Source organism: Neoarius graeffei, chromosome 1, assembly GCF_027579695.1.
Source record: "Neoarius graeffei isolate fNeoGra1 chromosome 1, fNeoGra1.pri, whole genome shotgun sequence".
Lineage (NCBI taxonomy): Eukaryota > Metazoa > Chordata > Actinopteri > Siluriformes > Ariidae > Neoarius > Neoarius graeffei.
In genome coordinates, this window is record NC_083569.1 from 22275498 (window position 1) to 22289325 (window position 13828).

Below are 13828 nucleotides of genomic sequence, written 5' to 3' on the forward strand. Positions count from 1 at the left end.
TTTTTTGGTGTCAATGTAACAAGACAATGCAGCAATTTATTGATATGAAATCCACTACACTACACAATTTGATGGTTCATATGGTATAACATTATAATTCTAGTCAGGTTGATTTTGTGTCCTTGTAAATATTTTGCTCATACACTCATCAGGAGCTCCACTTTTAGGCAGTGCCTCAATATTCTATTTAGGAACACAATGATTTCTGCTTGCACCTGTGCAATCACAGTTTCAATTTTGTGCTACATAATTATGCTATATTAACTTTACTGTATAAAATCAGAGGAAATTAATATTTATTTGAGGAAAACTATTGAAATAACTTGGCACAATGCAGATACTCATTCATACATGTGGCGAATTGTATCAATGCAGCAAACAAATTAGTTTTTTTCTTCCACTAGTTTGCTTTTTGTGTTGTTGATATAATTGTGTTTATTAAATATTTTCTGTAATAATAATAATAATAATAATCGATATGTGCAGTGATGTTGGTGATTCTACACTGTGTAAGAGTGAAGTTGTTGAATATCTTTGTCATAAATCTTTTCGGTGTTGCACTTTGTACACAGTCCCTGAGCACTCATCTCACAGCCAGCACATTTACTGCAAACAGCAAACATTCTAGCAAACCTGCAGCAAAAAATAGAATTAGGAATCGATTGTTTGCCATAAGTTTTCCACAAAGTTAGCTACAAGTGCACCAGATGTTTGCCACAAAATTAATTTGCATGTGAAAATACGACCTTGCCACAAATTTGCGGCAACATTGCCAAAGGTTCACCACAACTGTCTACCAGAAACCTGATTTTTTAAAATCATGATCTAATTATTGAATAATAATTGGTTTTAAAATGAAATTATTTGCACTGCATTGCTGTGAGTATTAGCTGTTCCTGCTTCCAGTTTGCATTTGCTTACAATGTGCTAAAATCAGGTTCCATATATGAGGCTGAATTTAAAGCCAGGATTATTCAGTAAGAATCATCAATCAGTCAATAACATTGGTGACACTGTCATGTGATGCTGTGGGGCGGAGCTTCATGAACCTTTATGATCTTAATATATCAGAGCACAGAAAGAATATTCTCATTCAGCTGAGACCATTCGTCATGTTCACTGTTATATTCATGTGTCTGTGGCTCTCACTCGGTGAGTTAACATTTTTCTGTGACTTCAGAAATATTAAGTGTTGAATTAGTGATTAATTAGTCTGTGTGGTGTTAAAAACAGCAGAATGTGGGTCTGACTTATGTGGTTCTGGCTTGATTATGTAAAGGTTAAAAACATTATATTCTCCTTTCTCTGACAGGTGACTCCATGGCAGAGTCAATAGAGTCACTTTTCATTTATAAAGTTGTTCATGAAGGTGGTGATGTTACTCTGTCCTGCAAATACGATACAAGTGATCCATCACCCACCCTGCACTGGTACAAGCAATATCCAAAATCTAAACCTGAGTTCCTTCTTTATATTTTTCCAAATGGAGTTCTAAAGGCCAATTTATGCTGACAACACAGTCCTCGCAGATGGCGTCGCAGATGGCGTCTGCGTAGCCCCCCCCCCTTCGCAGATGCTCTGCGCGCACCTCCCAAAAATTGTGACCACTGCAGAAGCCTCACAGACAGAGTTGTAGACAAGAGGGCTCTGATTGGTCCACTCTACATCCGCTGTACACGCACTTCCGCTTCCCTACTTTCCCGGTTTGGTTTGTTTTCACGACCGCCATTTTTAAAAACATGAGCGAAGATGGAGCAGCACGAAGAGCAGTTGATCGAGGAAGTGAGGAAGTACGTACATCTATATGACTCCAGTTCTAGTCATTATAAGTAACCAGAGGATAAACACTCCACTAACCACACCCACCAACTACTCCTAGCAATTTCGCGACTTCGCGCCCCCTTGCTTTGTGGCGGTGAATAACATCGCACACGCCTATTACTCCCCGCTCAACGATAAATTACAACTGTCTGCGAAAAGCTATCTGCAAAAGCCTTGTCGCAAGAGCATGCAGAGTCCCCCAAGAATGTCTGCTAAAGTTGAAGATAATAACCAAGTGGATCTGCTCATCTCCTCTGCTGCTGTATCAGACTTCAGATGAGCATTTAAGACGGATTTATTTTTGAATATGTAGTTTTCACATTTTCATAACAGGCTTATTAAATAAATATACAGCAATAATGTTCCAACAAATATTTTAATGAGTGAGTTTTGACTTTGACAGAGTTATTAACACACCAAAGATCATTGCATCATACAAAATAAACACACATATAACTGCGGATGAGCTGGCTGAGAGGTTAAGGTGATGGACTGCTAATCCATTGTGCTCTGCATGCGTGGGTTCGAATGCCTGTTATTTTGGGCAGCACGGTGGTGTCGTGGTTAGCCCAGTTGTCTCACAGCAAGAAGGTTCCGGGTCGAACCCAGCGGCTGGCGAGGGCCTTTCTGTGTGGAGTTTGCATGTTCTGCGTGGGTTTCCTTTGGGTGCTCTGGTTTCCCCCACAATCCAAAGACATGCAGTTAGGTTGACGTGGGGCAGCCTTGAGCAAGGTACTGAACCCCTGACTGTGCCATTTCACACTTAAGGGCATTTTATCCCAGCAAATTTCCTACAGTCTTGTTTTTTGGAGGTGGGAAGAAACTGAAAAACCCATGTGGGGTGAACATCTAAAACTGGACATGTACCACAGTGCTGCCAGTAAAATAAATAATCATCAAATTATCACATTTTTATAATTCTTCTGCTTAAAGTGTTTCCTTCTGGTGTGAAGTTATGTCGTTTTTATCATAAAGAAATCTTTGGACTCTCATGGTACAATTCCATATTCCTCAATAGCCAGTGCACTAAAGACAAGGCTTGGCTCAATCCTCATCCCAGAATTCCACAATGACTGTGGACCCATGAGCCTCTCTGTTCTGACTGGAGTAATTACACTGTTGGATTGTCCTGAGGAAGGGCATGTCATTATCTGAGTGTATTAAACCCACATATATAATACTGAAACTGTATATTGTGGGAATCAGAATATTTTGACTATTTTCTACATTGTTGAACAATACTGAAGACATCAAAACTATGAAATAACACATGGCACATGATGATGCTTTGCACACTATTGGTATTATCTTAACCAGCTTCATGAGGGAGTCAGTTAACAGGTGTTGCCTCGTCAAAAGTTAATTAGTGGAATTCCTTGCCTTCTTAATGTGTTTGATGTCAAACAGTAAATAGTAAATAATAAAAATACAGTAAGTAGCTCTATTTGACTCTGGTAGTAATCCATATGATGTCAGGAACCGCTCACCTAAGTAAAGAGAAACGACAGTCCATCATGACTTTATGACATGAAGTGTCTTTTAATGAATTAAAAAAAAACCTTTGAATTATGTGTGTCCAAAAATTTGACTTGTACTGTATTTTTGTGCAATTATATTAATTTGCCAAATTAAAATAATCTTTGACAGCTATAAGTCTTTTGTCTTTCTGTAATGTATACACTGTATGTGTAGTAAACTTTTATGAATGTATAAAGGTTTTTCTCCTTGGTGAACACTAGATGGCGCAGTCAGTTATCTTATTGTGGGCAAAGTACTGAGAACCACACAACCCTGCTCACATCCTCCAGAGATGTTCAGTTCTTTGATGAAGAACACGACTTTTCACAATAAAACCTCTGTGACAGAGTATACCTGGTCTTCTATCATACATACTGCATATATATTATCCGAACCCCTGCTCTGGTTACTCTTAGTAGCTCAGTTAAGTTCAGAGACACCATTCTGATAAAACAACATAACTGTCCACGGATGACTAAACTGTGAAATAAACCTAAGACACCAAAGAAATTCACATTCAAAGTGAATATCAGTTCATTTAATACAAAAATATCACACACGCACGCACGCACACACACACAGCATGTACCACTCTCTTCCAAAACCTAATGGCATCTAACTGGCATCTTTAAAAGACCAGCAGCGAAACACCTCAGAAAATGTTTGTGATGCAAAAACAAATAAAAATGAGGCTTTGTGTTTCGTTTCTCTCTAATATATTCTCTGTTGGGGCCGAGGACCCTAATGTAGAGGCACCACTAAAACACATCATTAAAATATTCAATTCTGTAATTATTAGAGTATATTTTCTCTCCTTCCATCCATTCATCCATTTTCTATCCTGCATTTCCATTGTGGGTCGTCAGTGAGCTGGAGCCAATCCTAGCTGACTATGATGGAGAAGCCGGGTACACCCTGGACAAGTCACCAGTCTATTGTAGGCTTAACACAGAGAGACAGACAGCCATTCACATTCACATTCTCACATACAAGCAATATAGAGAAGCCAGTTGACCCCATCCTTTGGACTGTGGGAGGAAACTGGAGCATGCAGAGGAAACCCACACAGGCACAAGGAGAACATGCAAACTCCACACAGAAAGACCCCCGATTGACTGGTATGTTCAAACCAGGAACCTGCTTGCTGTGAGGCAACAGTGACACTGCACCTCTGTGCCACCCGAGTGTAGTTTATACATTAAAATGACTGTAATTATGTAAAAACATTAATTCCCTCCTTTCAGTATGTGTTTGCTTAAATGTGCTCAGGACAGGTTCCCCATGTGAGGCTGGATGTAGATAATATCACTATAGCCTTCTTTCATCTCAGAAATATTGCTCAGGTAAGAAATATAATGCCACTTCATGATGCATTAAACCTAGTTCATGCTTTTGTTACCTCTAGGTTGGATTATTGTGATGCCTTACTGTCTGAATGATCTAACAGATGCATAAACAAGCTCCAGCAAGAGTCCTTACTAGAACTAGAAGATATGACCACATCACCCCTATCTTATCCACACCTGCATTGCTTCCCAATCAAATTTCTCACTGATTATATACTACTACTATTTAACAATAAAGCACCAAATGTGCTTTATCTCGTGCCACAGTACCTGACTATATTTCTGGTCCTTTATGACTCGCCACAACGACTTTGATCAAAAGGTGCAGGCTATCTGCTGGTAGCTCAAATAGTGAAGGCTCCAGCAGAGGAACAGCCTTCTCTCACAAATCCCCACAGTTATGGAACAGCCGTACAAGTAGTGTTCGGGTCTCAGACACAGTCTCATTGTTCATGTCTTGGCTGAAAATATATTTGTTTAGTGAAGCCTTTTGTTAACAGCTTTTTATTACATAAAGTAGCAGATCTGGAGGGTTCTTGGGCAGAGAGTGTTTTGATAAGTGTTTTGAAGAGCCCTTGAGCAAGGCACCTAACCCCCAACTGCTCCACAGGCTGCTCTGGGCAGGGCCGCGTTAACCCTTGCCGAGGCCCTGGGCAGACACCCCCCCGAGGCCCTGGACAGACACCCCCCCGAGGCCCTGGGCAGACACCCCCCCCGAGGCCCCACCCCTGCCTGTTGTCAACTGCGCTCAGCAAATTCACCCCCTCAGATGTGCCTGTCTAACTAGACACAGAAACTTAAATAATGACAGTGGCACAATTAGAAATACTATTGAACGATAAAACTTTATATCCATCAGCACCTATTTAATCGAGAAAAAGCAATGGTGAAATAGGCAATTGCATGGTGAAAAAATCCATCAGACATCACGGTTAACAAGTCTGGTTAACTAAAGTTTAGCCTCAAGAAGCCTTTGAATGAGTGAGTCAATGAACAACATGTCAAGAACATAACCTAGGCCTACAATAGTTTCTTTAGTATTCAGAACAAGAACATTCATTTGGTACACTACGGTTCAAAAGTTTGGGGTCACCCAGACAATTTTGTGTTTTCCATGAAAAGTCACACTTTTATTTACCACCATAAGTTGTAAAATGAATAGAAAATATAGTCAAGACATTTTTCTGGCCATGTTGAGCATTTAATCGACCCCACAAATGTGATGCTCCAGAAACTCAATCTGCTCAAAGGAAAGTCAGTTTATAGCTTCTCTAAAGAGCTAAACTGTTTTCAGCTGTGCTAACATGATTGTACAAGGGTTTTCTAATCATCCATTAGCCTTCTGAGGCAATGAGCAAAACACATTGTACCATTAGAACACTGGAGTGATAGTTGCTGGAAATGGGCCTCTATACACCTATGGAGATATTGCACCAAAAACCAGACATTTGCAGTTAGAATAGTCATTTACCACATTAGCAATGTATAGAGTGTATTTCTGATTAGTTTAAAGTGATCTTCATTGAAAAGAACAGTGCTTTTCTTTCAAAAATAAGGACATTTCAAAGTGACCCCAAACTTTTGAACGGTAGTGTATATAACCGTTCGTTTTCATTTTGGAATTCAGGCGACTTTTAACTTGTGAAAACAAAGAGCGATAACAAAGAAAGAAAAATATCTTGCTTCTCAGAAATAAATCTCAAAATGTTAGGCTATGTGAAACATTTCATCCTTTCACACACGTAATGTCCCAAACAGCAGTGGCACACAGCTTTGTGCATTCAGTTTGACAGCCATGGGTCAACTTACAAGGGCACTTTCCTACTTTTCTGGAAAGCGAAGTCATTAATTAAATCATTGAACTCAAGCTGGCGTAGCATGTGAAGACATGGTGGACAATGACGGGTGATTTATGCGATGGGACAAGGTGGGCTTCCTTACGGGTGGCGAAATGCATCAAAAATTTTATCAATATGATCAAAACTTCTGAAAATATCATTTCATATTTTCCGATCTCGCTACCTCCAAGGCCCCCTAGTGGCCGAGGCCCTGGCCAGCTGCCCATGAAGCCCATTAGGATAACGCATCCTTGGCTCTGGGTATGTTGTATGTCGATCTGCAAAATGTCTGTAATGTAAGGTAAGGTAATGGTAAAATGGGATGTTTGGATGCTGCCCCCCCCTTTACACATTCACTCAGGTTTGTTGACGGTAGAGTGGCCTTGTGTACACTTTATGTATCATGGTGCCCTCAAGTCTCTGTTATGTTCTGACTCTCCCTTTTAGTTATGCTGTCATATTTAGTCTTGCCAGAGTCCCCACTTGCACTCAGCACACAATGTACAGTGTTCGTAACGATGACATGACAATGAGCAAACCAACTCTCTCTCTCTCTCTCATGCTACACATGCCACTCCTGAGATACCAGTGATGCTGATCTGATGCGTTACTTCTGGCTGGAGTTCTCATCACTTCACTCCTGTGGAGGATGACCCCTTATGGACAGCCTAAAGATCCACTTAGAAGATTGTTTTGGAGAATTAATACAAACAGTTTTGCCACGATGGCTCAGGACTGCAGTTGCCATGAACAGTTTTGCACTCAAGTCTCAATCAGTAAGCAGTTTATAACTTCAACAAAATAGGCTTCATGCTAAACCTAGAATGAATTTCCTGGTTAACACAGTTGCCCCTTTTCACGATATAGAACACAGTTATAGAAGTGGGGTATTTATAATCACACTGTCTGTTATCACCCAAATGAGGATGGGTTCCCTCAAGATTTCTTCCTTTTGTCGTCTCAGGAGTTGCCACTGTCACCTCAGGTTTGCTCAGTTGGCATAAAATTTATATCTGGCTTTTATATAGTTCTGGAAAGTTGATTCACGACAATTTCTATTGTTAAAAGTGCTATACAAATAAAATTGAATTGAGTGTAAAGCCAGGATGCTGCAGCAACTCGACAATCTGACAAAAGTGTAAGTGACACTGTCATGTGATGTTGTGGGGCGGAGCTTCATGATGCTTCTTGAACCTTTATGATGTTTCCATATTAGCTTACAGAAAGTCCTGAGAATATTTTAATTCAGCTAAGACCATTCATCATGTTCACTGTTATATTAATGTGTCTGTGGCTTTCATTTGATGAGTTTTGATTTTTTTTTTTTATTTTAATTTCAAAAGTAATGTGTTGAATTAATGATTAATTAGTCTGTGTGACGTTAAGAAACAGCAGAATGTGGGTCTGACTTGTGTAGTTCTGGCTTGATTATGTAAAGGTTAAAAACATTATGTTCTCTATGACAGGTGACTCCATGGCAGATTCAATAGAGCCACTTTTCACTCGTGAAGTTGTACATGAAGGTGATGATGTCACTCTGTCCTGCAGCTACAGAAAATTCACTGGTACAGTCAACAACCTGCAATGGTACAGACAGCATCCAAAATCTACACCTGAGTTCCTTCTTTATATTTTTCCAAGTGGAGATCTAAGTCCCAACCTTCCTCCAAGAACGTCTGCTAAAGTTGATGAAAAGAAGAAAGAAGTGGATCTGCTCATCTCCTCTGCTGCTGTATCAGACTCTGCACTATACTACTGTGCTCTGCGGCCCACAGTGACAGGAAATCCAACTGCACTGTACAAAAACTTTCACACAGTTTTGTTTATATTGTAGGCAGTTCCGCTGATGATTTTGAGAAGTTTTTGATGAGAATCTCACTTTCTCTCTGAATATTTATAAAGGGATTATATTGATGTTACATGTTGTAGAATAGCATCATAAAACAGGAAAACATTTTTATTATACTGAAGACAAATGAACTACACTGTAAGCCCGGACTTTGTATTTAATTAAATGTTTTAATTACAATGTACGTAAAAATGTAAGTTTGATTGCATTACTAAAAAATATTAAGTATATTCTACTAATTTGTACACATAGTCAAAAGTGTTAATAAGTTTAATTTGAATGGCCTTAAAATTCTAAGTTTTAGTCATGACCGCACCTCTTTTTTAATCTGCGCAGAGTTGTGAAGCCGCCATTTTAACTTTCACAGATCAGCAGCGGTTACGCGAGGTTTGGTAAAATTCAGAGTGAGCTTCAGCCAACGTTTGTTCTCTGAACTTAGTATTTTGGATCCTGACTGTCGGTGGGAATGTTTGTTTTAACTTTAAGAGCAGTGGAAATCGCGTGTTTTACAGTTACAGGTGGTATTTTACCAATTTCACGTCATTTTCATCTGTTGGCTAAGTTGCTTTTGTCACTGTGGAGAGCTCTCTGGATTTGGAATGGGACACTTTTTTTTTTGAAAACTTTTCGGATAATGTAAGTACACAGCACAACCATATCATAGGTTTAATCATTATTTATTGTACGATTAAGTAGCTAACGTTAGAATTGACGTTCTTCTCCCAAGTGCTCACTAGCTGTTAGCTGCATTGAACACCCGACCGACAGCACAGAAAACGCGCTCTTCCACGCTGCACAGCACAAGGGAGAAGGAGAGAGAAAGGAAGGCGACGGTCCGCTGGTGTATCACTGTTCACTCAATTTGGTAAGTGCTGATGCATTTTGAGACGACCATGAACTGAAATGGGCTAGGTTAGTTCATTATTCGGATCAAACAAAGCGAAATGGCTTAGTTAATTGGAAGTTTAATTAAATGTTTTAGCCCAAGTTTTTTGTTAAATCTTGGTTATTCCAAAAAGTGCACTCAAAACCCTTTAAGTTTCCTTAGTTGCCAAGGTACCAAACAGACAGTTTTGGAATTAGCACTTGCAACACTCAGATCCAAATATGACGAGTCTTTATTGTCCTTTCAATAATTACATTCAGTTCACTTATTTTCTGAGGCTTTTCATTTTAAATATCTAACTGGTATGATTGTGTCCTGTACTGTCAATCTTTCTCTTGTCAGGATGCAACTTGCAAGGACTTATACAGTCAGACTCCAGTGGGAATCCTCTGCATTGATGAAGAAAGCCCTCAGCTGAACCCGTCCAGAGTAGGAATCATCCTGGAAGGCAGTGTGGTGATGGACGAGCTGCCCAACCTTCCTCAGGCCTTCTGTGTCCTTTTTGGGCTGATATACAGTACGCCCTACACCTGGATTATCCAAAGTACATGAAAAACACTTTTTACTTTGTCCAGCAGGTGATGTTCAACCTGGGTAAAAGTGAGCTGGCACCCAAAATTCAGACTCTGAAAAATCAGCTTGAAGTCTAAGGGGTTTCAAATAGTTATGCTACTGTTCCAGATGCTACTGTATGCTACTGTTCCAGATACAGTATTCTGCTGTTCCAGATATCAGGTGCTTAGTTTTTAATGTTGCTCGTTTGGATAAGTGTGCTGCCGTTTGTGCGCTGTTTTCACTTTGTCTGATGATGTGGGCAGTGATATCATGGGTTAATGATCCAGTTACTGTAATTTGTTTGGATTTATTTGGACATGTTATTTGGTTAAGTAGGTTTTTGGTGTGTCAGTTCATCACTATTGCTTACCTTTTCCATCCTCTCTCTCTCCCTCTCTCTCTGAAAGTAAATATTTCTGTCAGTGAAAATCTTATATAGTATATGCATATTTTCTCAGTCCTGCCATTAAGAAAGATGAACACCATGCTGTCAGTCTTGTGAATCCAGGATTTGATTGTTTTTTTCTGTTCCTTTTTTTTTGTAAATGTGCTATCTACAGTAAAATAAAAGAGAAAAAGAATGTACATTTGTTTTCTTTTTTTGTTCGTTAAAGTTAATATTGCTATTTATATTGCATTAAACCAACTTGGCATTTAGTGTAATAAACTTAATATGTTACATTTAATGATTATACAAAGCAATTGGTTTAGCAAAAGATTTTAAGTTAAATCAACTTGGTATCTAGTGTGTTGTACTTAAAATAGCAATTCCGTTCCCATCAAACATTTAAGTTTAATTCACTCAAGTTTTGATTATGCATTACTTAATTTTTTTTAAGGCAACCACTTTCCTCAAATTTTTTAAGTAAACTCAATTTATCCGGGCTTACAGTGTAATAAGTTCCGTAATTTGCATGCTCTCTGAACCTAATTTTACTGAATTCTCTTTTTTTTACTTTTTATTTATAAAACTTTTTCACATGTTAAGAACAACTAGTAAGACGCGGTTAAGAAACAAAGCATGAGATCATGTGATGATCAGTAAATAAACACAGATTTGCCTAATTCAAAACAAAATATCCATACAGAGAACAATTATGGAAAAACACACCAGTTTCCCCACAGTTTTTCTCCCAGCTCTTTTTGGAGCTGTAAGTCATCTGTTGGAGAAGGTGGACAGTAGTTGTTTAACAATATTGACAAAGAAGCCAACAGTTGGGTCCTTTTTCTCAAGCCAGTATTAATGACTTTTTTTTCTTTTTTTTTTTAACTTGTGGCCAACACTATGTTTCAGAGGAAAGTATTGTCTTTACTTCATCCATCAGCAATATGTCCAAGACAGAGGGATGTGAAAGTTGTACTGATATTAAAACTCCAATATTTTTTAAAATGGTTGCTGCCATTTCTTTCCATAAAGTCTGGATATCGGGACAAGACCAGAAAACATGAGCATTCAACCTTTTTCCTGACTCAGTTTTTACTTTTCACAACAGTTCTACAATGTACATTTTTTGTCAAGAATAATATACCATAAATAGTAGTGAAGGGAAAAAATGCAGCTTACACAGAAACACAGTGGTTAGAAAAGTATATGAAACCTGTAGAATTCCACTAATTGGTCACTAGTATTACCAAAAATAATGGCCCTCATTTACCAGTCTAGCATAGAAACCAGGTCCGAGTGTAGAAATCAGAATATGACAGTGTTCAGGTGTGATTCATGAAACATTCCTATCTTGCCAATCACAATATAAGAATGATTGGCCATTGATAAATGCGGCATCTGAAAACCATCATCATTTAAATATCACACCCTTAAATAGTCTCAATTTAGAAGAATAAGAAGCTTTTATTTGTCACATGCACACTCAAGCACAGTGAAATTCATCCTCTGCATTTAACCCATGTGAAGCAGTGAACACACACATGCACACAAGTGAGCAATGAGCACACACACATATCCAGAGCAGTGGGCAAGTATGCTACAGAACCCAGGGAGCCGTTGGGGGTTAGGTGCCTTGCTCAAGGGCACTTCAGCCCAAGGCCACCCCATGTTAACCTAACTGCATGTCTTTGAACTGCGGGGGAAACCAGAACACCTGGAGGAAACCCACACAGAAGTGGGGAGAACATGCAAACTCCACACAGAAAGGCCCCCACTAGCTGCTGGATTTGAACCCAGAACTTTCTTGCTGTTAGGTGAAAGTGCTAACCACTCCGGTTTAATACACCACCATGCCACCCACCATTCCTGGAGATACTGCAATACCAGGTTGATGCATGGAGCAGAAGGAACAAGCCCCTATTCCAGCTCCCTGCTCTAAAATTCTGTTTAATATAACATCCTCATCTAGAGAACATATCAAATATTAAACTGATAGAAACAGATACTACACTTGATCTTAGCCATGAGGCCAAGAGGCTGTGCCCAAGACTTTCCAACATGGAGAATCATTATATGTTCAAGAAGAAACATTTCTCCAAATAGAAGCTCAAATAGAAGCTTTCTGACTTGGGGTTATACTGGACACTGAACTATTTTCAGGAGTTAAAAAAAAAACAACTAATAATAATTTACTACAATTGGCACTTAAATAGTACAATAATTATAATTCTTTGTTCGTGGACCAATAAAGTAAAACAAAACTGGAAAGAGGGATATAATTTTGTGCAAATGTTCAATCTTGAGACACAGCCCAGGCCTCTAACTCCAAAAGATCTGTTTAAGAGGTGAAGTTGGATGCAGTGAGTTGATCAGCAACAGTGGGATTGTTCTGTGTTGTATTGGTGATTTAGTTCACTGTGACTGATACTGTGAAGTGATGATCTGTACAAAGTTATGATCCAACAGCAGAACTTCCTGGGTGTGGTCTTCTAGAAATGTGTTCCCTCATGTGTAAAGTTCAGCACATACAGCAAGCACTATTATACAGGATCCTCACAGAGCTGTGTTCAGAAATGGCTCAACTATACAACGTCCTGTACATAGTGAGATACATCCCACTGATTCTCACTGTCACTACAGGTAATTAACTTTCATCAGATAATTAACTGTATTCCTTAGTACCCATGTTTTAAGAAAAAAATTATTGAAATGATTGTTTTGTGTTTGTTTCCAAAAATACTTCACAGATTTATTTCTTTATGTTCCTCTTTACAACAGGCAGTTTTGCAGATAAAATTTGGCCGACAGATGAAAATGCCATTGTCAGGAAAGAAACAGACACTGTTACTCTGAAATGTTCATATGAGTCAAGCAGCAATGACATTTATCTTTACTGGTACAAACAATATCCTCACAGCGCACCACAGTATTTACTGCATAAAGGCGCAAGGTCAAACTCCTACCAGAGCACTCCTGATGATCGTCGATTAGAGTCAAAAACAACCAGAGACTCCACTGAACTTACTATCAGAGGTCTAAAGCTCTCAGATTCTGCGCTCTATCACTGCGCTCTTAGAGTAGCACAGTAATACAGAGTCAATGAAAGGCTTTACAAAAACATAAATATGTTAAACAGGAAGTTTGTAAAACCTCATCAAAGATACTCTCTTTACCAAATTATTATCAGTTAACCACACACAAACAAAGGTTGTGGTAACATCTGCAGCTAAAAGTCAAAACAAATTAAAATAAAGAGGGTTTAAATGTAGTGCAACTTTAAACAAGGACACATTCGTAAATTCACAAATTGACATTTTTCAAAAATATTTTACTGACATTACCAGAGCCATTGTGTCAGGTGTTGTTGGTGTGAACTACTCTGAATTAAAGGTCCTGACCTTTTCTGGCCAGTTTTCCCCATTAAACATAATGCTCAAGTTTAATTATTTTAATTAATTATGCATGTGCATAAAATTCATGTTATTGTACTGGATGGGAACTCAGGCAGTGGCCTTTTACAAAGATGAAATGGATGAATAATAAAATGGCAGCAGTACATGCATACAATCATTCAGATAGAAAAGAACCTGAAAAAGAAATTTCTTAGCCAACTCTTGCTCTTGACTTTCC

General features: G+C 38.8%; 1 non-coding gene and 1 gene segment (V, D, J or C); one reads left to right on the plus strand and one right to left on the minus strand.

Annotated features, from left to right (window-relative positions):
* The first annotated feature begins 1112 nt into the window (after positions 1–1112).
* On the plus strand, positions 1113–8357 carry LOC132884025 (T cell receptor alpha variable 25-like). The segment is given in 2 exon segments: positions 1113–1152; positions 7990–8357. Coding segments are annotated over 2 exon segments (408 nt in total).
* Positions 8358–12048: 3691 nt separating this feature from the next.
* Positions 12049–12239, minus strand: LOC132897355 (U2 spliceosomal RNA). The gene has a single exon (XR_009656305.1). It is a non-coding gene; the product is annotated as a U2 spliceosomal RNA (small nuclear RNA).
* Between the last annotated feature and the right edge of the window lie 1589 nt (positions 12240–13828).